The sequence below is a fragment of the Grampus griseus genome (assembly GCF_964374135.1).
Source record: "Grampus griseus genome assembly, chromosome: 1".
NCBI lineage: Eukaryota > Metazoa > Chordata > Mammalia > Artiodactyla > Delphinidae > Grampus > Grampus griseus.
The window spans coordinates 32,426,249-32,451,912 of NC_139017.1; the positions used below are offsets into that span (position 1 = coordinate 32,426,249).

Consider the following 25,664-nt stretch of genomic DNA (forward strand, 5'->3'; position numbering starts at 1 on the left):
CTTCTATGTGGTCTGCTCTGTTTCCAATTTTTTTTTTTTTTTAAAAAAAACATTTATTTACTTTTGGCTGCATTGGGTCTTAGCTGCCGCACATGGGCTCTTCGTTGCGGTTTGCAGGCTTCTCTCTAGTTGTGGCATGTGGGCTCTCTAGTTGTGGTGCACAGGCTCCACAGGACGTGGGCTCTGTAGCTGCGGCATGCAGGCTCTTTAGTTGTGGCGTGTGGGCTTAGATGACTCGTGGCATGTGGGATCTTAGTTCCCGGACCAGGGATTGAAGCCGCATCCCCTGCATTGGAAGGCGGACTCTCAACCACTGGATCACCAGGGAAGTCCCCTTTCAATGCTTTCTAATGCATTCTTTGTCATTTATTGAGTTCTTCAGCTCCAAAACTTGTTTGGTTCTTTTTTTAGAGTTTAAATCTCTTTGGCAAAGTATTACTTCTGTTCATTCATTTTATTCCTGAGCTCACTGAACTGCCTTTCTGAATTTTCTCGTTGTTTGCTGAGTTTCTTCATGTTCACTATTTTGAACTCTCTATCAGTTAGATCGCAATATTCCATGACTTTAAGTTTGGTTTCTGGAGAATTATCATTTTCTTTCTGTGGTAGTGTTACTCTAGTTCTTCATGGTGCTTGATGAGTTGTTCCTCTGCCAGCACATCTGAAGTAGCAACAGGTCAGAAATCAGAGGCTTTCTGTTTTCCAGTAGGTGGCACTATAGCATAAGTTTTTGGTTTCTCTTACCTGAGCTGCCTCTTGTTACATTTGACAGTTAGCACTTTCTACCCTGTACTGCCCATAACATGTGGCCCCCTGCCCACATTATCAGTTCTTGCATCTCTGGGGTCACTGGTGCCTTGCTTCTGCCAGTGTTATTGACATCACCACCTGGTGTACCAAGATGGTGGGCTCTCCCTTGTGTCTGGGATCCCCTGAGTCACAGGCTCTGCCACTGCAGGGGGAGAGTAAGGGAAGGGGGGAAGCAGGAGTTGTGAGGGCACCTCTTCCGTGTCTGGTATTATAAAGTTAGTGGGCTCTGCCGCTGCAGATTCGGGGGCAGGTGGCTGGAGTGGTGGGCACATCAGTGGCTGGAGGGATGGGGTCCCAGGCCCCACTACTGCTGTTGCCCAGTTGCCTGTGGCCACAGGTGTTGTGTAGCTGGAGTCGTGTGCACTGCCTCCCCGGCTGCTACTGGGTTCTCTGGGGCTGTGGGCTCAGCTGCTGTGGTGGGAAGGCCAGGACTACAGGTACCACCTCCGCTGTTTCCTTGGTTCTGCCTCCTATATGTGTTCCAGTCCACTGACCTTTAGATGTACAGATGTGTGGAATTCTCTAGCATCCTGGTGTGTTGGGCAGAGGCACCTTTGTTGAGTTATGAATGTTTTACTGGTTGCAGATTGAAAGGGAGAGACAAAGGTAGCTTTTCACTCCACTATGTTGCTGACGTCACTCCTCGGGAACTTCCTCAATGTGATAAAGAACATCTACGAAAAGGCTATAGCTAAAATCATACTTACTGGTGAGAAACTCAAAGCTTTCACACTAAGATCGGGTATAAGGCAAGGATATCTGTTCTCACCACTCCTTTTGAACACTGTACTGGAAGTTCTAGGTAATGCAATAAGACATGAAAAGGAAATAAAAGATATGCAGATTAGGGAAGAAGAAATAAAACTGTCTTTGTTTGCAGATGACATGATAGTCCATGTGGAAAATCCAAAAGAACTGACCAAAAAAACCTCCTGGAACAAATAAGCAATTATAGCAATGTTGCAGAATATAATGTTAATGTACAAAAGTCAATTGCTTTCCAGCAATGGACAAGTGGAATTTGAAATTAAAAACATAATACCATTTACATTAGCACCCCCAAAATGAAATACTGAGGTATAAACCTAACATGATATTTGCCAAGAGCTATATGAGAAAAATTATAAAGCTCAGAACAAAATCAACAAACTAAATAAATGGAGAGATATTCCACATTCGTGGATAGGAAGATTCAGTACTGTCAAGATGTCAGTTCTTTCCAACCAAAATCCCAGCAAGTCAGGCTGTGGATAACAACAAACTGTACAGTTTATATGGAGAGGCAAAAGATCCGGAAGAGCCAACACAATATTGAAGGAGAAGAACAAAGCTGGAAGACAGACACTGTCTGACTTCAAGACTTATGATAATGCTATAATAATTAAGACAGTATGGTATTGACAAAAGAATAGAAAAACAGATCAATGAAATAGAATAGAGAGCCCAGAAACAGACCAACGTAAATACTGGATATAAATATCATGGCGTAAGTCTCTCCAGGAAGGCAGTAAAGGGTGCTGGGACCCTTCCATTGCCTTAATGCACTAGCTAGAACTTCCAGTACAATGTTGAATCAAAGTGGAGAGAGTTGACATCTCTGCCTTGTTCCCAGTCAGAAGGAAAGCATTCAGCATTTTACCATTAAGGATGATGTTAGCTATTGATTTCTTCAGGCTGAAGAAGTTCCCTCTCTGTTTTTTATTTTTTGTTGTTGTTCTGTTTTTGTTTTTTGTTGTTTTTTCCAAATCATGAAGGAGGTTGAATTTTTCAATGGCTTTTTCTACATATATGGAGACCATATGTTTTATTTTTGGTTTTGATTTGTCTGATATGGTGAAATACAATGATTTTCAGCTGCTGAACCAACCTTAGATTCCTGGGATAAACACATTTGGTTATAATTACCCTTTTTGTATATTGCTATGTTCAATTTGCTAACATTTTATTAAAGATTGTTTGCATCTATATTCATGAGACATATCAGCCTGTAGTTTTCTTTTCCTCTAGGGTCTTCTTCTGGTTTTGGTATTAGGGTAATGTTAGTCTCACAGAATTAGTTTGGCAGTGTTCCCTCCTCTTATTTTCTGGAAGAGTTTGTGTGTTGAACCGGTATTATTTCTTCCTTAAATATTTAGTAGAATTCACAGTGAAGCAATCAGGGCCTGGAGATTTTGCTGTGGGAAAGTTTTCAGTAACAATTCTCAATCTCTTCAATAGATATATGGCTATCTAGGTTCTCTATTTCTTTTTGAGAGAATGTTGTTAGTTTGTGTCTTTAGGAAGTGTGTCCATTTACTCTAAGTTATCTAATTTATTGGTAAAAAGCTGTTAATAATGTTCCCTTATTTGCTTCATAATACCTGTAGGATCTGTGTTGATGACTCCTTTTCATTTCTGAAATTAATTTGTTTTTCCTCTTCTAAATTGGTCTGGCTAGAGGTCTATCAGTTTTATTGACCTTTTTAAAGGTTTTCAATGGTTTCATTGATTTTTGGTTTTCTATTTCAATGATTTCTGCTCTGACCTTTATTTTTATTACAATGCTTATCTTGAGCTTACTTTGCTTTTCTTTTTCAAAAAATTTTTAAGGTAGAGTCTTAGATCATTGATTTGAGACCTTTCTTTTTAAATAAAAGATCCAATTTTCCTCTAAGCACTGTTCTAGGTGCATCTCACAACTTTTGGTGGCATGTTTTCATTTCATTCAATTCAAAATATTTTCTTATTTCTCTTGGAATTTCTTCTTTGACCTATGAGTTATTTAGAAGTGTGTTGAAGTTTCATACAATTAGGGATTTTCCAGATACGTGTCTGTTATTAATTTCTAATTTAATTCTGTGGTGGTCACAGAGGAAACTTTGTATGATTTCTTTTATGCTTGTTAAGGTTAGTTTTATGGCCTAGAATATGGTTTGTCTTGGTAAATGTTCCATGTGTACTTGAAACAATGTATATTGTGTATATTAGGTGTAATGTTCTATAAATGTCAATTAGGTCAAGTTGGTTCATAGTATGGTTCAAGTCTTTCAAATCCTTGCTGAATTTTTATCTACTTGCTCTATCAATTACTCATTTATTGCTTGAAAAGGGCTGTTTTTTCCGTGCTTTCTTGAATGCAGAACATTGTGTGTAGGAGGACAGAGGAGGCTGAAGTAAATAATACTATTTACACCCAGAAATGGTCATGCCTTTTCTTCTGTCATGCCTTCAGTATGGGTGTTGAGTCAATCTAGTCAGCCGTTGAACCGGGTTTGGTTTTGTTGTTACTATGTGTAACCTCAGCACATCACACACTTAAATTCCTCCAGCTGTGGGCTGCTGCTACCTTATGCTTAGTGTGAGGCTTGGGTGCCTGAGGGTGTTTTTTTTTTTTTTTTAGAATTCTCACTCCACCCTCAGCTTTCAGTAGTCTCTGCACATCTACCACAGAGGGAATCTCTCTGTACTTTTTCTCCTCATCCATCGATAAGACTGCTACTGCTTATTACTCAGAGTGAGGCTCATGGTGAGAGTGGGATAGAGTTCTTTGTCCTTTTAGTCTAGTCTCAGTCTTAGGCCCTCAGGGGTGGCAATTTCTCAGTGTTCTTGCATCCTCCCTGCCCCTGCAAATGTCAGCCAAATTCTGCCTTGTGTGAAAGAAAACATGTCTTGAGTGGGAACTCCCTGTCCAGCCCCCAGGGGCAAGAGATCTCTGCTTTGTGTCAGCACAGGATCTGGAGCCCAGGGGCTCCCTGTCCTGCCACAGTGGCAGACAGGGTTTGCTTTCACTCCTCCTCCAAAGGCAGTGGATATCTGCCTAGGCCCAGGAACAGGAAGAGAGAATAGAAGAGCTTTCTGCTTTTCCCCCAGTGGCTTAAGGAGTTTTCTTTGTATGAAATAAGGGTCTAGGGAAGTGGCAGGATTTCATGCCTGTGTGCCACTGAGGAGGGATCTCTCTGTTCTCAATTTGTCTTACAGCACCCAGTTAATGGAAAAAAGTACATGTGAAAAATCTTCTTGGGTCTGAGGCTCCCAGTTATTCTAAAATGTCATAACTGAGGCTCCCAGTTATTCTAAAATGTCACCTTAAGAATGTGTTAATTTTAGCTGTTTTCTTCTTATCTGCTTTTATGGTGGCTGCCTATTCCTTGGGTGCTCTATCAAAGGTGAAACAGTTGTTGTATCTTATAGGGGCTTGTCATTCTTTGGAATTCGGTTTACTTTGCTGACACGCAACTTCTACTATCTGATGGGTTTAAGAAAGGTTACGATTTTGTAGACTATCTAGCATTTTCTTCTTGTTAGTGTGGGAGCAATGTTCTGTTGCAGTTTTCTCTGTCTTAAGTGGAAGCAGAACTCTCCGGGAGTTTGGTCTTAAATGATTTAGTAGTGACGTTTCTTCTTTTGCACTTTGTTGGTACTCATGTAAAGATAAAAGAGCTTCTTTCTATGGCTCCCTCACCTGTCTTCTCTCCCCTGGTGGGTGCTTTCAGCTCAGGGCTCCCTGGCTATGTGCTGTGAAGTGGGCATAGAGCCAAGAGCCAAAACCAGGTTGTGATAAGTTACAAATTTGTGACAGCTTTAGTGATTCTTTATATTATCCATCCTGACAGACTGAGGTACCAAACTCTAATTTATAATAGCACAGACTCAGAGGTGGTTCTAAGGGAACAGTGGTGGAAGGCAGAAATTTTTCTGAGCTAAAATCAGACCATCTGGCAACCCTATCTCTCTGCCTTTAGTGGGATTTCTTAGAAGGCTACTAGAATTATAAATGTTAAATTAATATTTGAATAAGTGAATAGAGAGTAGGAGAAAAAGGTACAGAAAGGCAAATTTGCCTATTCTAATCCTGGGACAGGTGTTAATGGACTGAGATCATGTTTTGGGGTATGCCTTAGATAGGAAGGAAGGCAGAGACAGGATATATTTACCAATAGAGTGTTTAGGATTATAACATCCCTCTGAGAGTTTAAAATCATCTCCCCAAATAATGAACATTTTTATTTTAGTTTTGAAAGGTTTTACCATGAATCACTGTACACCAAGTTAGATTCCAGTGGAAGACAGTCTCAAGTTAGATTCCAATGGAAGACAGTCTCTTAGAAAACATAACAAAGTTAAAGACACATTGCCAATATCAAGTAGCTGTGAATAGAGGATATTTATCCTGCCTAAAACTAGCTACGTGACATTTATATTTTAAGGAATAATCATTTAACATTTTTGCCACAGCTGTCAGTCTCAACTTGTTATGAGAAACACTTGGTTAGGTTTTAAAATTGGAACTTTTTTTTTAACATCTTTATTGGAGTATAATTGCTTCACAATGGTGTGTTAGTTTCTGCTCTACAACAAAGTGAATCAGTTATACATACACATATGTTCCCATATCTCTTCCCTCTTGCGTCTCCCTCCCTCCCACCCTCCCTATCCCACCCCTCTAGGTGGTCACAAAGCACCGAGTTGATCTCCCTGTGCCATGCGGCTGCTTCCCACTAGCTATCTATTTTATGTTTGGTAGTGTATATATGTCCATGCCACTCTCTCACTTTGTCACAGCTTACCCTTCCCCCTCCCCATATCCTCAAGTCCATTCTCTAGTAGGACTGTGTCTTTATTCTTGTCTTACCCCTAGGTTCTTCATGACATTTTTATTTTTTCTTAGATTCCATACATATGTGTTAGCATATGGTATTTGTCTTTCTCTTTCTGACTTACTTCACTCTGTATGACAGACTCTAGGTCCATCCACCTCACTACAAATAACTCAATTTTGTTTCTTTTTATGGCTGAGTAATATTCCATTGTATATATGTGCCACATCTTCTTTATCCATTCATCCGATGATGGACACTTAGGTTGTTTCCATCTTCTGGCTATTGTAAATAGAGCTGCAACGAACATTTTGGTACATGACTCTTTTTTTTTTTTTTTTGTGGTACATGGGCCTCTCACTGTTGTGGCCTCTCCCCTTGCGGAGCATAGGCTCCAGATGTGCAGGCTCAGCAGCCATGGCTCACGGGCCTAGCTGCTCCGTGGCATGTGGGATCTTCCCGGACTGGGGCATGAACCCATGTCCCCTGCATCGGCAGGCGGACTCTCAACCACTGTGCCACCAGGGAAGCACCCATGACTCTTTTTGAATTATGGTTTTCTCAGGGTATATGCCCAGTAGTGGGAATGCTGGGTCATATGGTAGTTCTATTTGTAGTTTTTAAAGGAACCTCCATAATGTTCTCTATAGTGGCTGTACCATAAAATTGGAACTTTTAAAGCAGTATCAGAGGAATAAATTTCCCAGTGTATAAATCTGTGATACACGGTAACAACTACCATGGTCTGTCAGATCACACTTTAGCTCAAATCTAACCCAACACTTGAGACTGCTAAGCATGAAGATCAGGCTAAGTAGCTGTGTATTACGGCTGAAGACACTAAGCTGGCCATCTCAGACAAAGGGGCATTAATTTCATACAATCTGTATGATGATGTGACTTTCCCAGTAGTGAGATATGGTATAATCTATGAGTACTAACCCAGGAATGGAGCTTAAATTTTTAAGTTTCACATGTAGAGGACTACTGCCAACCAGCTGAGAAAAGGCTTAACTGGGCTGTATAACAATCCCCTAACCTAACAAATGTAAATGAAATTTTAGCTCAACTGTAACTATAAAGTGAGATTTAAATTTGGAATTTAAGGGGTTGTAAAATAGTACCTCAGAGTAAGGGATATGGTACCCACAAGGAAAGGAGTTTTATTAACAAATGCCTGGGTTTATGCAAAGACAGACTAATATGAGAACATAAGCAATCAGGAAGTTGTAGTAGAAAAAAAAAGACGGGAAGAGAAAGACTGATTTAAAGGACAAGGGGAAAGCACACAGGTGAATCTTACCCCAGTATGAGGAGGGCTGTAGTACCTCTTGGAGAGTCACTGTTGATAGGCATCAATTATGTTCATGTTTAGCATACAGCCTATGGCAGGTATAGGTGCCCAACAGACAGTTTTTGAAAATATATGCTCTGTGCTCCCAATCAGATGGTGAGCTACTTGATTATATTCTTTTCTATATTCTCCTCTTCATCTAACACAGTATTAGGGATTAGTATTTGCTCAAAATTCATTAGTTAATTGATTTCTCTGCCTTTGGCATCTTCAGTGAAGCACAGTTCACAAGGCAGAGTCCTCTTTCAGAAATGTATGAGCTGCCCTCCCCCTCAAAATGGACAAAGACAAAGAAGATGACAGAGGGATGAGAAGGAAAGGGTGCTAACATTTTACCAAATTAATGAGGGGATACTGGTGCCCACAATGTGCTGGGAAATACAAAAACAGTCATAAGCCCATCTCGGAAAAGCCTGAGCAAGCCTATAGGGATTAGAACAGTTGCTGAATTTACGGTACCCTGGGAACCTCTATTTGTCAAGTGCCATAGATGCAGCCCTGACACTGGCACAGGTGAAGATGAATTTTCATTCAGAGCAGTGAGCCTTCTGACTCCATTAATCCTCAGGGTTTTGATGATGAATTTCTTTCTTTTTTTATTTTATTTATTTTCACTCTAATGCCTCCTCCCACTGCCCTGTAACAGCGTGCAAGGAACAGAACAGATGGTGCTTTACGTGGAAGACCAAGGGCTCATGAGGATACAAAGCCTGCCCACTCTGAAATCACATGACTGCACGTGCAAGGAAAAGCCCTGATTTCCCCTGGGAGACACAGATGCAATGATGTTAGTATTCCCAGTGGAGGGGGAGGAGGGGAGGGCTAACAGGCCATTTACAAGGAAGCCCACACTTACACTAATATACTCTTCAGCAGGGACCATGTTTAAATCACAAAACAACGGGAGGACCAATATCTGAAGATTCAGAAACACCAAAGTAAAACAGAGGCGAATGAAGGTTTTAGTATGCTGCTACGCAAAGCGCATGTAGAGCGAACTAGTAAGGACATACAGTAGTAGAACACTGGCCTCTAGTTAACCTGCCATTGGCTCTGACCCAGTTTTAATCGGAAGAAGGCAGGATTTACAACCTGCTTAAGGATGGAGTTTGACAACTGCTATAATCAGAAGAGCTGTCAACACAAGGACAGCTGTCAAGCCAAACTGTAATTCATAAAAAATAATAGCTAAGCCCCCAAGACATCCCCAACATTGTCTGCAATCACTGGATTTAACTATATTTATAGTGTTATGAAAGTTCCAAGAATAGATTAAGGGTCCTAAAATAAAATAAAATCAACAAATAGCTATTGAGTGCCTATTAAATAAAAAGATTAAATAACATTAAATGACTAAATGGATAAAATATGCCCAGCAGATTCCCTGGCATATAGTAGGTGCTTAATAAAGGGCAATTATTATTATTGTTACATGCCAAGCTCTGTTTTGACAACCTTAAAATCGGGCAAAAGTCTAGTGACCTAGTAAGAAAATATAAATTAAAAATTAATCACACCTAAAAGTGATCATTAAAGTATTAATTTCACAAAACATTCCTGAGCTGTCAGAATATTTTAGTTTTATATATTTGTAATGCCAAAACCTCTAACTAATGATATTACTGGAATGTTTAATTATCTTGATTATAACATATATGGTATTTGTTTTGTTCTTTCTACAATGAATAATATAATCTGAGAGACAGATAGAAATAGAAATCATTTTACTAGATCAATTTTGGGCAGGATTCCTGAATCAGGGATAATTTTTATGATTGTCTAAACTCTCAGTGAACAGACATAGGAATATGCAGGTGCACAAATGGACACATATATACGTGTTTACTCACAAGTACAGTTTTGAAAAATAGCCTGACCCACTGACCAAGGTGACCAATGATAAAAGACTTTCATTTATTTCTATAAAAGACTATCTTCCACAAAATAATGTGTGCTTTAAAAGGATACTAGGACTGTAATTATTTACAGAGTTATGAAAAGACGACTGGAAGTGGAATCAGAAGATCTGGACAAGTGTCTTGGCTCTGCCACCTACAGCTTGTGTTACCCTGTCAAGGTCACTTCACCTATCTGGACTTCAGTTTTTCATCTGCAAATGTAGGAAAACAAGGCCTAGCTCAGACATCTGTTGGAAAGGTTAAGAGATTTTATATATGAAAACAGTAACACCACCATCTTATATCTGCCTAGGTCTGCGTATTTTTTTTGTATGTGTGTAAACTTTATTAGAGTATAAAATACATACAGAAGAGTTCCAAAACAATAAACATAAACTTTCTTAAGATAAATTTATCCATGTAACTAGCACACAGATCAAGAAATTAGCTCATCATTAGAATCTCAGAAGCACCCCTGCCCTGTTAATCCCTTCCAAATGCCACCTACCCAGCTCCCCAAGGTGACCATTATCCTGTCTGCTAATGCTGGAGATGAGTTTTTCCTGTTTTTGATCTTCATATAAATGGAAGCATATAGTACATACTGAGTTCAGGATGCCAGATACAAAACAGTATGTTCGTGAGATTCATCATTTTACACTCAGTATCTCTTTTACAATTCCATTTCATTACCATTCTCTACTGCCTTTTAGAACTACCTTTCAGTTCACCATAATTTGCTTTTTTTTTTTTTTTTGGTGCCAATTCTGCACTTCAACCTATTCATATTGTAAGATTTCTATATTTTTTCACTTACTGAAATTCTATTTGATTCTCTTTCAAATCTGCTTATTCTATTTTTGGAGTGTCTTGTTTCTGTGTTCTTGATTCCTTGATTTTATACAATCTTTTTCTGATAATTTCTATCCAATAGTTTTACTTAAATTCCTTAAAGTCTAATCCTGTGGTTTACTATGTCTGCTGACATTCACTCAGGTGTAATCTGTAATTCCGGATTGTGAGCTCATTTTCAGCAGAACTTCTTTCTCTAGGAATTTTGTGCTGCATTGGTTGAGGATGTGTCTCTCAAGAGAAGTTTAGCATTTGCTTCTGCCAGTTCCTTTAGGGGTAACCAGCCTAGTACACTTATGTTAATTTCTCAACTTGAGAATTTCTGAAACAGAGTATAAGTTTAAACCCCAAACTTGCATGAGGTGGGGCTTTTCTTCCACCCAGATTCTGGTCTGTGGCAGATAAGCTTGTTTTCCTTCCTTACACTAGTGGGTCACCTTTTTCTAATCTAATCTAATTTAACTTTTTTTTCCTACTGAGGATGCAGTCCTTTGAAAGTGCTGGTTTACTCTGGATGCAGGTCTCAGTTCCAACTTCCCATTACTCAAGAAGCAACATTTCCAGGGTTTGCTGGCATTGAAACACAAGCCCACAGTTTCCCCAGATTAGACAGTGTTAACTCACACACTAGCACTATGGTTATCAGGTCCTTGTTTACTGGCTGCGAGGTGAAGGACACCCAATGTCTGGGGACATCAGTTCCCTTGAAAAGGATGTTTGGTATATTTTATCCAGCAAATAGTAGGTGCTCATTAAATGTTTGTTGAATGAATGAAATATAATTAAGTTGTATTTATAGTACTAATAGAGCCTATGGTATTTAGATTTAAAATAATTTAAATTTAAAATAATTTAAACTGAATCTTCAAATAGATACATGCATACAGTTCCAAATACAGAAGTCATTAAAGGGTTTATAGGAAAACACTTTTATCCTGTGCTTGTATTCTAGCTCCACACTTCTTCTCTTAGGCAACCAACATTCACTTTTTGTGTATCATTCCATTTACTAGCAAATGTGTACAGATCTATTCATGGCAGCACAGTATATGCACTGCTCTGCACCTTATTCCTTTCACTTAACAATATATCTTAGAGATTTTTCCATATCAGTACATAAAGAATATACAGCTTATTTTGAAGCCAGTCAGAAAGACCTTTGAGGGACTTCCTTGGAGGTCCAGTGGTTAAGATTTTGTGCTTCTAATGCAGGGGGTGTGGGTTTGATCCCTGGTCAGGGAACTAAGATCCCACACGACACACGGTGCAGCCAAAAAAAAAAAAAAAAAAAAAAAAAAATTCCCCACCCTGCTGCTACACAGAAATGAAGTTTACACATGTCAAACTTAAATGGACACATTCCCACCTCTGTAAAGGCATTCACCCCTAACGGTTAACTAGGGATGACAGAGTGACTCATCTACGTTCTCAAGGGCATGTTTAGTCTGGTTTAACTGTTTCTACAGTTTCTGGATGGAGAAATGAAAGGAAAACACAAAACATGCCACAGAGAAGGCACTAAAAAATGTCTAATGAGTGGATGAAAGAAGGAATGAGGGGATGAAAATAAGAACTGATTTAGCACAGCACGTGGTTGCATTGGCGGAGTTGTCTTTCTAAGCCGAGCAGTGAACTCTGGACCTTATGCACGTATATTGAAATAAAAAGTTTGCCTGGCTTCTTGAAGCCAGGCATCAGGAAGAAGGCGCAGCCCTGAATTTTAGGCCGAGGGCCTCACAACCACTGTTGAAGAGTTTCCTTTTTTCCCTTTCAGATTATCTGTGGTTGTTTGACTTACGTCAAGTTCAAACAGCTAGGGAGGTAGCTGAGAAACGTTTTTTCCTGGGTCGAAAATTAGAGTTAAGAGTAGCCAGCATTTGGTGATGTCAGAGGAGCTATCTGACAGAATTCTATAAACACCTTTGCAGAGTGAGAAATGTGAGTGCTGTGGAAGGAGGCAGGGGAAGGCATTTGTTTTTCTCTCCTTTCCTGGGAAATCTAGAGATATGGGTTTGAATCTCTGGCTCCCTTAGGTAAGTTTATTAACTTCTTTGAGTTTTGATTTCCTCATTTATAAACTGGGGAAAACAATAATTACTTCGGAGGGCTGTTTATAGAAAGGAGCCTAGTGATTACCTGTATACTGTGATAGACAGGCTTTTTTTTTTTTTTTTTGGCTGCCTTGGGTCTTTGTTGCTGCACGCGGGCTTTCTCTAGTTGCGACGAGTGGGGGCTACTCTTCGTTGCGGTGCGCGGGCTTCTCATTGTGGTGGCTTCTCTTGTTGCGGAGCACAGGCTCTAGGCGTGCCGGTTTCAGTAGTTGTAGCACGTGGGCTCAGTAGCTGTGGCTCATGGGCTCTAGAGCACAGGCTCAGTAGTTGTGTGGCACGGGCTTAGCTGCTCCGTGGCATGTGGGATCTTCCCAGACCAGGGATTGAACCCATGTCCCCTGCAATGGCAAGCGGATTCTTAAGCACCGCGCCACCAGGGGAGTCCTGGATATGCACATTTTTAATGGCACACCTTTCAAAGGCATTTGGTAACACAGAATATACATGTATGCATATATGTGTGTATATATATGCAATTTAAATTAACTATTTTAAGTACAGAATACAGAAGAATATAAAGGCTAATTAAACAAGTTTTTGGCTATTACAAGTAATGTTGCAATACATGTTCTTAATTATGTCTCATTATATACATTTTGGGGAGTATTTCTAGGGAATATACTAGAAGTGAAATTGCTGGATTGTATGGTATGTGTACCTTCAACTTCACTAGACTTTGCCAAATTCATCTCCAAAGTGATTGCAACAGTTGACACTCACAACAGCAATGTACGAGAGTTCTTGTTCCTCTACATCCTAATATTAATCTTTGTAAATGTTTACATGGTGCCAATCTGTATGAAGTTATATCTAAATGTGTTAACCTGCATTCCCTGATTATCGTTGGGAGACAGTTCTCCAAGGGACTCTCATGTTTCTGCACCCCTTGTGAGCAGAGGTCATGACAGCTTTTATTCGGGACTATCTTTCCAAAAATGTTTATATAGTGAACAGCCTTCAACAACAGAGGTACTGTTTCTTTCCAGAGTGGAAGGCAGGTTTGTTTATTGTGCAGTACAATAAACATATGTGTTCTCCAGAGCAAAGGTTGAGCAGGTCTTCTGGCAGCTTATTATAAAAGACTAGAGTTCCCTAAGCTTAGGATTTCTAAGCTATGATGCACTATGTGTGCAGGACCTACCTGGGCTTTTCTTCATAGCTCCAGTGGAACTCAAGGGGAAATAACACAAACACAAAGCTCATGCTGCTTGCTGTGCTGTGAATAATAGTCTTTTGTCTCTGATCCATGAGTTGTGTGTCTTTTGCCAGCATCCATAAGACTGTACCAAGCTAATTTGTTAGTCTGCAAGCAGAGTACAATATCAGACTATTCATAGTTCTTGATTTGGAGTCTATTTTTTCCATTTGATTGTCTTTTTTTATAAATTTATTTATTTTATTTATTTATTTTTGGCTGTGTTGGGTCTTCATTGCTGCACACGGGCTTTCTCTAGTTGTGGTGAGCGGGGGCTACTCTTCGTTGTGGTGCGCGGGCTTCTCATTGCAGTAGCTTCTCTTGTTGTGGAGCACGGACTCTAGGTGCGGGCCTCAGTAGTTGTGGTGCACGGGCTCAGTAGCTGTGGCTTGTGGGCTCTAGAGCGCAGGCTCAGTAGTTGTGGCACACGGGCTTAGTTGCTCTGCAGCATGTGGGATCTTCCCGGACCAGGGCTCAAACCCGTGTCCCCTGTGTTGGCAGGCAGGTTCTTAACCACTGCGCCACCAGGGAAGCCCTGATTGTCTTTCTTACTGACTGGGAGATGTTCTTGATATATTCTGGTTTAAATATCGATGGCTGTCTTTCATTCAACCATATTCACACCCAAATAGATTAAAAGTAACAACACTTTTTCTGGTACTTTACAGTTTACAAAATACTTCAATATCTTTTACCTCACTGAAATTACCCAGTAGCTCTTCGAGAGCCATATTATTTCCATTACAGATTATCCTCTGTTTTACAGATTACTTAAGTGAAGATTAATTAACCACGCTAATCAGTTAATAGGGGAAATAAGTTAAAAAATAAAATCTATTTTTCTTCACTTCAACTACATCAAGAAAGCATTTCTTATAGGAGAGATTCTAGCCCCTAAGTGACAGTGATTAGCATCTTACTTGTCACTGACAGTAGCAAGAATGAAATAATAAATTTTCAAAAGGAGATTGGAGGAGCCTCCATTTCTATTGATTGTACAGAAATGCTCAATTTACTGTGAATGTGTCCATAAGAATTTTAACCTATCTCCAACTTTACAGGTTATTAATCTGTTTTTTTTCTTTTTTTTTTTAAGTTACTGTATTTCTGCTAGTGGCTAGGCATTTTTCTAAGCACTATGTTGGGCTGGACAAAATTGAGATAAACAAATAGAGAAAAGTCAAATATAATTAGTAATAATTTAAAAGCATCTTACCATAATGTAGAGCTGTTTGACCTTCATTGTCCTATAAAAGAAACAAACAGTATATTTTAGAACCTAAGGTATTGCAAAAGTATGAAGGTACATACGCTACAGCAAATATATATGATATACCAAAGTTCCATAGGTTTAAAAGATACAGGAAAGGAAGTCAGTTCTCTGAGCCTCACAGTAACTTCTGACCAAACTCTCCATCTAGGAGAAAAGGAGAATGCTGAAATGGTGACTTGTACACTGCAGCAGCTACAGTTAGATGACAGGATGACCAGACCTGCAGTTAGTGGCAGAAAAATGGACTCTGTATATCACTTATCTTGCTAGTATTATAGTGTTTTTTTCTAAGCACATTCCCAAAACCTATCTAAGAAGTCTATGATTTACAGTAAGAGTTAGTAGCTTTTTAATCCCTTTTCAAAGATTCACTTATTCCAGGCTTATAACACTAGGTTTCCCAATCATATCAAATATCATAAAGAAATGTGATTTCAAATCACACAAAGTCCTACAAGTTGTTAAAGTCAAAAGTTCCCACATATACTCAGGAAACTCCAACTGTTCAGTTAATTTTTTTATTCCTTTAAAACCAAGATACTCTAACTACATAAACTAGTTATAGCACAGATAAGTCTTTTTTAGCAATGCTATTTCTTTTAACTTAATTTTTATTTTATATTGGAGTATAGTTGATTTACAATGTTGTTAGTTTCAGGTGTACTGCAAAGTGATTCAGTCATACGTATACCTATATCTATTGTTTTTCAGATTCTTTTCCCATATAGCTTATTACAGAATATTGAGTAGAGTTCTCTGTGCTATACAGCAGGTCCTTGTTGGTTATCTATTTTATATATAGTAATGTGTCTAAGTTAATCTCAAACTCCTAATTTATCCCTCCCCCCGCCTCTCCCCTTCAGTAAACATAAGTTTTTGAAATCTCTGAGTCTGTTCTGTTTTGTAAATAAGTTCATTTGTATCATTTTTTTGGATTCCACATGTAAGTTATAACATATGATATTTGTCTTTTGCTGACTTCATTTAGTATGATAATCTCTAGGTCCATCCATTTTGTGGCAAATGGCATTATTTCATTCATTTTTTATGGCTAATATTCTATTGTATATTTGTACTACATCTTCTATATCCATTCCTCTGTCGATGTACACTTAGGTTGCTTCTACGTCTTGGCTACTGTAAACAGCGCTGCAATGAACACTGGGGGGCATGTATCCTTTCAAACCATGGTTTTCTCCAGATATACATCCAGGACTGGGATTGCTGGGTCATATGGTAGTTCTGTTCTTAGTTTTTTAAGGAAACTCCACACTGTTCTCCATAGTGGTTGTACCAGTTTACATTCCCACCAAAAGTGTAGAAGGGGTTCCCTTTTCTCCACACCCTCTCCAGCACTTATTGTTTGTAGACTTTTTGATGATGGCCATTCTGACTGGTGTGAGGTGATTCCTCATTGTAGTTTTGATTTGCATTTCTCTAATGATCAGCCATGTTGAGCATCTTTTCATGTGCTTTTTGGCCATCTGTATGTCTTTCTTTAGAGAAATGTCTATTTAGATCTTCTGCCCACTTTTTGGTTGTTTTTTTTTTTTGATATTGAGCTGAATGAGCTGTTTGTAAATTTTAGAGATTAATCCTTGGTCGGTTGCTTTGTTTGCAAGTATTTTCTCCCATCCTATGAGTTGTCTTTTCATTTTGATTATGGCTTTCTTTGCTGTGCAGAAGCTTTTAAGTTTAATTAGGTCCCATTTGTTTTTGTTTTTATTTTCATTACTCTAGGAGGTGGATCCAAAAAGATATTGCTGCAGCTTATGTCAAAGAGTGTTCTGCCTACGTTTTCCTCTAAGAGTTTTATAGTATCCCATCTTACATTTAGGTCTTTAATCCATCTTGAGTTTATTTTTGTGTATGGTGTTAGGGAGTGTTTTAATTTCATTCTTTTACATGTAGCTGTCCAGTTTTCCCAGCACCATTTATTGAAGAGATTGTCTTTTCTCCACTGTATATTCTTTCCTCCTTTGTCATAGATTAGTTGACCACAGCTGTGTGGGTTTATTTCTGGGCTTTCTATCCTATCCCACTGATCTATATTTCTGTTTTTATGCCAGTACCATATTCTTTTGATTACTGTAGCTTTGTAGTACAGTCTGAAGTCAGGGAGCCTGATTCCTCCAGCTCTGTTTTTCTTTCTCAGGATTGCTTTGGCTATTCAGGGTCTTCTGTGTTTCCATACAAATTTAAAACTTTTTTGTTCTAGTTCTGTGAAAAATGCTATTGGTAATTTGATTGGGATTGCATTGAATCTGTAGATTGCCTTGAGTAGTATAGTCATTTTCACAATGTTGATTCTTCCAATCCAAGAACATGGTATATCTTTCCATCTAAGCAATGATATTTCTTAAGCTGAGAGCAGGTGATCACATTACACGAGCAACACATAATCAGGATTAAGTACAGGTGAAAAGTAGAATTTAGTAGTTTAGTTGATATGCATTTAGTATGTGCATGGCCATTATTAAGCCCCTGGTAATTAAGAATAAATGATTAACCATTATTGTGAATAACTGAGACAGGGTGGTATTATGATTTAAATCAACTACTCTTGGACACGCCATATCTACCTTTCCCATTTCCTAAAGGCTGAATGTGGCAGTTGGTTCCCAGAAGGTTTTGGGTGTGGTTCTTTCTATTTAATCTCCTAAGAAGAAAAGCAAAAAGCTGCCACAGAGAGCTTATTTTCTGGTTCAGATAGGTAGTAAGAAAAAGGTCATGCCTTAAGGGGTTTTTAACACCTAGAGAAGCTTGGCAGGGATAACAGCTGGTGGGGGTAGAGAAACAACTTTGAGGCGATACAGTTTAATTAAACTGTTTCCTACTAGGGAATAAGAGTTCTCATTGGATTTGGAGGTGAGGGGTGGGTGGGTGGGAGGAGATATGAAAGAAGTAATTTTGAGGAACCCTGTGAGTAGGGTAGACTCTTCTGAGGTGCAACAGTGGCTATGTTTGGGATGCCCATTACACAGCATAAGGATAATAATAAACTCTAAGGGGAGTAAAAGATGGAAAGCAGCATCAAGAAGTCAGGAAGAGATCATTTTTGTCTACTACTTTTTTGTGTTTTTCAATACAGCCTCTACTTTGCTCCCAGCTCCTCTCTGCCTTGCCCTGCCCTTGAGGTTAAGGGCAGGTAGGAGAAGAGAGCTGAGGCAGGCAGCTACAGTAAACAGGATTGAAGAGATGATTATGTGGGGCAGCACAACAGTGTGAAGTTGTACTCCAGAGTATATGGACTTGCCTTGCCTGACTATGGCCAAGGGCAGTTTTGAAAGAACTGCACTGCCCGTTATGGCTTTAGACTCATATCTGCTTTGCTAGTTTACAGAGTTAATCTGTAAAAGTGTGTGTGTGTGTATATGGGTACACACATTTGATGGGTTTATACATTCACATTTATAGCTTAAATGCCCAGCATCAGAAAGCAATTTCAGAAAGAGTTTAATCTATTGCAGTTTCAAGACTCTAACTCATGCATCCATCATGCAAGGTATATTTTCCACAATTATCCTCTTTAGAAACTAGTTCTCTTGCTATTTGTGCATAACTTTCTTGTTTAATCACTGTGTTCATATATACTCAAAGTTCAGTTTCATTCTATTTGTAATTGTTTATCTTCACTAGAGAGGTGGAAGCATAATTAACTTATTTTAGTCACTTTTACCAATGAATACTAAATCTCTATCTCCACCCCAACTTCCAGCTGATTAATTAAAAATGTTTATTAAGCTCCTACTATGGCCCAGGCACTGTTCTAGGTACTGGGAACAAAGAGGTGACAAAAACAGAGAAGGTCTTTCATGTTATAAATCTTACATACTAGTGATAGGTGAAGTAGTAAGCAAATAAATCTATTCTATAATAGGTAGTGATATGTGCTCTGAAAAAAAAAGGCATAATAGAGTCTAGCGTGATGTGGGATGCTATTTTATTTTTTGTTTTGTTTTTTGCGGTACGCAGGCCTCTCACTTTTGTGACCTCTCCCGTTGCGGAGCACAGGCTCCAGACGTGCAGGCTCAGCGGCCATGGCTCACGGCCCCAGCCGCTCCACGGCATGTGGGATCTTCCTGGACTGAGGCACGAACTTGTGTCCCCTGCATTGGCAGGCAGATTCTCAACCACTGCGCCACCAGGGAAGCCCTGGGATGCTATTTTAGATAGAAAGAACAAGGAAGAGCTTTATGAGAAGATATGTACACACAGACAATTGAGGAAGAATCTAGGGTAGCCATGGAACACAAGCTGAGCAAATCATAGCATCCATCATCCTCCTGGTCTAAAAGCAAGCAAGTCACTCGAGCCAAATCAATTAGTTTTCTCTCAGGATTTAAAAAAAATGGAGCTAGGAGATAGAAGTGTGTATGCAGAGAAGGTCTTTTGCTCTCTGGTCAAAAGAAAATGGTGTAGTGAATAAAGACAGATACAAAAATACAAATATTGTAGCATCCCACTTATATATGAAGTGCTTAGAGTAGTCAAATTCAGAGAGACAGAAATAGAATAGTGGTTACCAGGGGCTGGAGGGAGGGAGGAATGGGGAGTTATTGTTCAGTGGGTACAGATTTTCAGTATGGGATGATGAAAACGTTCTGGAGATGGGTAGTGGCGATGGTTGCACACAATGTGAATATACTTAATGCCACTGACCTGTGCACCTAAAAATGCTTAATTTTCTCATGTATATCTTAACACAATTTTTTAAAAAAGAAAAAAAAAGTAAAAGATGTGGGCCAAAAACTTATATAACTAGCACTGTTCTCCACTTTTTGGAGAAAACTGGTCTGCGGTAGGAGAGAATGAAGTATCCACAAAGAAGAAAGTAGTGGTGAAAGATCCAGAGAGAGTGAGTCTCTGGTTCTTGTCATTCCAGCTACGCCCTTGCCTTTCTTGGTTAGGTGAGCCAACAACAAAATACCCTCTAGGCAAATGTGATCTTTTTGTCACTTGCAAACAAGAGTCCTGACTAATATAGAACTCAAGGCAATTTGTGACCCAAGCCTTGGTCATCTTCCTCCCAATTTTGTGACTGCTGATTCCCAGTAAGAATACCTATCTCGACTCCCACAGCTGTAAATGCTCTTCACTCTGCTTGAAAACTTTCCTCCAACCTTATAATGTTTTGCTTTTTTCTCCTATTTTAAAAGTCATCTTTGATATATTTAACCATTTTAAGTAGACCTACAGTCCCTAAATTTCTTTTATTTGAGCTCAGGGAGAGGAAGCAGGTGATGCTACACGTGATGTTTGTGGTGCTGCCTGAGATTTGAGTATTATTGATTGCTTCCTGTGTGCTTTATAATTTTAGACTGTAAATTCATTTTAAGTGGGGTTTTATCTGTGAAAAATTCTGTGCTGTATTCTCTGGATTGAGATTCTGTCCCTCCAGAATGATTTTGCTTTTGTTTCTGCCAGACACCACGGAGATATTAGCAGTCTAAACACTTTAAGTAGTGTAAATTTTTTTTAACATCTTTATAGGAGTATAATTGCTTTACATTGTTGTGTTAGTTGCTGCTAAATAACAAAGTGAATCAGCTATATATATACATACATCCCCATAGGCCCCCCACTTGCGTCTCCCTCCCACCCTCCCTATCCCGTCCCTCTAGGAGGTCACAGAGCACCGAGCTGATCTCCCTGCGCTTTGCAGCTGCTTCCCACTACCTATCTAACATTTCGTAGTGTATATATGTCAGTGCCACTCTCACTTTGTCTCAGCTTACCCTTCTCCCTCCCTGTGTCCTCAAGTCCATTCTCTACGTCTGTGTCTTTATTCCTGTCCTGCCCCCTAGGTACTTTTTTATTTTTTAGATTCCATATATATATGTGTTAGCATATGGTATTTGTTTTTCTCTTTCTGACTTACTTCACTCTGTATGAGACTCTAGGTCCATCCACCTCACAACAAATAATCCAATTTCTTTTCTTTTTACGGCTGAGTAATATTCCACTGGATATACGTGCCACATCTTCTTTATCCATTCATCTGTTCATGAACACTTAGGTTGCTTCCATGTCCTGGCTATTGTAAGTAGTGCTACAATGATCATTGTGGTACATGACTCTTTTTGAATTACGGTTTTCTCAGGGAATATGCCCAGTAGTGGGATTGCTGGGTCATATGGTAGTTCTGTTTTTAGTTTTTTAAGGAACCTCCATAATGTTCTCCATAATGGCTATACCAATTTACATTCCCACCAGCAGTGCAAGAGGGTTCCCTTTTCTCCACACCCTCTCCAGAATTTATTGTTTGCAGATTTTCTGATGATGGCCATTCTGACTGGTGTGAGATAATATCTCATTGTAGTTTTGATTTGGATTTCTCTAATGATTAATGATGTTGAGCATCCTTTCATGTGTTTGTTGGCTATCTGTGTATCTTCCTGGGAGAAATGTCTATTTAGGTCTTCTGCCCATTTTTGGATTGGTTGTTTGTTTTGTTGATATTGAGCTGCATGAGCTGCTTGTATATTTTGGAGATTAATCCTTTGTCAATTGCTTTATTTGAAAATATTTTCTCCCATTCTAAGGGTTCTTTTTGTCTTGTTTAGGGTTTCCTTTGCTGTGCAAAACCTTTTAAGTTTTATTAGGTCCCATTTGTTTATTTTTATTTCCATTCCCCTGGGAGGTGGGTCAAAAAGGATCTTGCTGTGATATATGTCACAGAGTGTTCTGCCTATGTTTTCCTCTAAGAGTTTGATAGTGTCTGGCCTTACATTTAGGTCTTTGATCCATTTTGAGTTTATTTTTGTGTGTGGTGTTAGGAAGTGCTCTAATTTCATTCTTTTACATGTAGCTGTCCACTTTTCCCAGCACCACTTATTGAAGAGGCTGTCTTTTCTCCATTGTCTATTCTTGCCTCTTTTATCAAAGATAAGGTGACCATATGTGCATGGGTTTATCTCTGGGATGTCTATCCTGTTCCATTGATCTATATTTCTGTTTTTGTGCCAGTACCATACTGTCTTGATTACTGTAGCTTTGTAGTACAGTCTGAAGTAAGGGAGTCTGATTCCTCCAGCTCCATTTTTCTTTCTCAAGATTGCTTTGGCTATTCAGGGTCTTTTGTGTTTCCATACAAATTGTGAAATTTTTTGTTCTAGTTCTGTGAAAAATGCCATTGGTAGTTTGAAAGGGACTGCACTGAATTTGTAGATTGCTTTGGGTAGTATAGTCATTTTCACAATGTTGATTCTTCCAGTCCAAGAACATGGCATTTCTCTCCATCTGTTGGTATCATCTTTAAATTCTTTCAACGGTGCCTTATAGTTTTCTGTATATAGGCCTTTTGTCTCCTTAGGTAGGTTTATTCCTACGTATTTTATTCTCTTTGTTGCAGTGGTAAATGGCAGTGTTTCCTTATTTTCTCTTTCAGATTTTTCATCATTAGTGTATAGGAATGCAAGAGATTTCTGTGCATTAATTTTGTATTCTGCTACTTTACCAAATTCATTGATTAGCTCTAGTAGTTTTCTGATAGCATCTTTAGGATTCTCTATATATAGTATCATGTCATCTGTAAACAGTGACAGTTTTACTTCTTCTTTTCTGATTTGGATTCCTTTTATTTCTTTTTCTTTTATGATGCTGTAGCTAAAACTTCCAAAACTACGCTGAATAATAGTGGTGAGAGTGGGCAACCTTCTCTTACTCCTGATCTTAGTGGAAATCGTTTCAGTGTTTCACCACTGAGAACGATATTGGCTGTGTGTTTGTCATATGTGAGCTTTATTATGTTGTTTATGAGGTAAGTTTCCTCTATGCCTACTTTCTGGAGAGTTTTTAATCATAAATGGGTATTGAAATTTGTTGAAAGCTTTTTCTGCATCAATTGAGATTATCATATGCTTTCTATCCTTCAATTTGTTAATATGGTGTATCACATTGATTGATTTGCATATATTGAAGAATCCTTGCATTCCTGGGATAAACCCCACTTGATCATGGTGTATGATACTTTTAATGTGATGCTGGATCCTGTTTGCTAGTATTTTTGCATCTGTGTTCCTCAGTGATACTGGCCTGTAGTTTTCTTTTTTTGTAACATCTTGTCTGGTTTTGGTATCAGGGTGATGGTGGCCTCATACAATGACTTTGGGAGTGTTCCTCCCTCTGCTACATTTTGGAAGAGTTTAAGAAGTATAGGTGTTAACTCTTCCATAAATGTTTGATAGAATTCACCTGTGAATCCATCTGGTCCTGGGCATTTGTATGTTGGAAGATTTTTAATCACAGTTTCAATTTCAGTCCTTGTGATTGGTCTGTTTATATTTTCTTTTTCTTCCTGGTTCAGTCTCAGAAGGTTGTGCTTTTCTAAGAATTTGTCCATTTCTTCCAGGTTGTCCATTTTATTGGCATAGACTTGCTTGTAGTAATCTCTCATGATCCTTTGTATTTCTGCAGTGTCAGTTGTTACTTCTCCTTTTTCATTTCTAATTTTATTGAGTCTTCTCCCTTTTTTCTTGATGCATCTGGCTAATGGTTTATCAATTTTGTTTATCTTCTCAAAGAACCAGGTTTTAGTTTTATTGATCTTTGCTACTGTTTCCTTCATTTCTTTTTCATTTATTTCTGATCTGATCTTCATGATTTCTTTCCTTCTGCTAACTTTGGGGTTTTTTGGTTCTTCTCTAATTGCTTTAGGTGTAAGGTTAGGTTGTTTATTTGAGATTTTTCTTGTTTCTTGAGGTAGGATTGTATTGCTACAAACTTCCCTCTTAGAACTGCTTTTCCTGTATCCCATAGGTTTTGGGCCATCGTGTTTTCATTGTCATTTGTTTCTAGGTATTTTTTAATTTCCTCAGTGATCTCTTGGTTATTTAGTAGCGTATTGTTTAGCCTCCATGTGTTTGTATTTTTTACAGTTTTTCTTTTTCCCTGTAATTGATATCTAGTCTCATAGTGTTGTGGTCAGAAAAGGTACTTGATATGTTTTCAATTTTCTTAAATTTACCAAGGCTTGATTTGTAACCCAAGATGTGATTTATCCTGGAGAATGTTCCATGAGCACTTGAGGAGAAAGTGTATCCCGTTGTTCTTGGATGAAGTGTCCTATAAATATCAATTAAGTCCATCTTGTTTAATGTGTCATTTAAAGCTTGTGTTTCCTTATTTTCATTTTGGTTGATCTGTCCATTGGTGAAAGTGGAGTGTTAAAATCTCCTGCTATTATTGTGTTACTCTTGATTTCCCCTTTTATGGCTGTCAGCATTTGCCTTATGTATTGAGGTGCTCCTATGTTGGGTGCATAAATATTTACATTGTTATATCTTCTTCTTGGATTGATCCCTTAATCATTATGTACTGTCCTTCTTTGTCTCCTGTAATAGTTTTTATTTTAAAGCCTATTTTTTCTGATATGAGAAACTGCTACTCCAGCTTTCGTTTGATTTCCATTTGCATGGAATATCTTTTTCCATCCCCTCACTTTTAGTCTGTACGTGTCCCTAGGTCTGAAGTGGGTCTCCTGTAGACAGCATATATACAGATCTTGTTTCTGTATCCTTTCAGCCAGTCTAGGTCTTTTGGTTGGAGCATTTAATCCATTTACATTTAAGGTAATTATCAACATGTATGCTCCTATTACCATTTTCTTAATTGTTTTGGGTTTGTTATTGTAGGTCTTTTCCTCCTTTTGTGTTTCCTGCCTAGAGAAGTTCCTTTAGCATTTGTTGTAAAACTGGTTTGGTGGTGCTTAATTCTCTCAGATTTTGCTTGTCTGTAAAGGTTTTAATTTCTCCATCAAATATGAATGAGATCCTTGCTGGGCAGAGTAATCTTGGTTGTAGGTTTTTCCCCTTCATCACTTTAAGTATGTCCTGCCAGTCCCTTCTGGCTTGCAGAGTTTCTGCTGAAAGATCAGCTGTTAACCTTATGAGGATTCCCTTGTATGTTATTTGTTGCTTTTCCGTTGTTGCTTTTTATATTTTTTCTTTGTATTTAATTTTTGATAGTTTGATTAATATGTGTCTTGGCGTATTTCTCCTTGGATTTATCCTGTATGGGACTCTCTGAGCTTCCTGGACTTGACTATTTCTTTTCCTATATTAGGGAAGTTTTCACCTATAATCTCTTCAAATATTTTCTCATTCCCTTTCTCCTCTTCTTCTGGGATCCCTATAATTCGAATGTTGGTGTGTTTACTGTTGTCCCAGAGTTCTCAGTGACTGTCCTCAATTCTTTCCATTCTTTTTTCTTTATTCTGCTCTGTGGTAGTTATTTCCACTATTTTATCTTCCAGGTCACTTATCTGTTCTTCTGCCTCAGTTATTCTGCTACTGATTCCTTCTAGGGCATTTTTAATTTCATTTATTGTGTTGTTCATCATTGTTTGTTTGCTCTTTAGTTCTTCTATATCCTTGTTAAACGTTTCTTGTATTTTCTCCATTCTATTTCCAAGATTTTGGATCATCTCTACTATCATTACTCTGAATTATTTTTCAGGTAGGCTGCCTATTTCCTTATCATTTGTTTGGTGTGGTGGGTTTTTACCTTGCTCCTTCATCTCCTGCATATTTCTCTGTCTTCCCATTTTGCTTCACTTACTGTGTTTGGGGTCTCCTTTTCGCTGGCAGCAGGTT

General features: G+C 38.6%; 1 protein-coding gene across 2 annotated transcripts in view; it reads right to left on the bottom strand.

Moving 5' to 3' along the window:
- The window catches only part of ACBD6 (acyl-CoA binding domain containing 6), a 232,868-nt gene that overhangs the window by 15,625 nt on the left and 191,579 nt on the right, over positions 1-25,664 (bottom strand). For both annotated transcript variants that reach the window (XM_082666628.1, XM_082666627.1), the window contains one exon: positions 15,013-15,043. In XM_082666628.1, the coding sequence (XP_082522754.1) occupies positions 15,013-15,043 (31 nt within the window). The remainder of the gene's footprint in view (positions 1-15,012; positions 15,044-25,664) is intronic.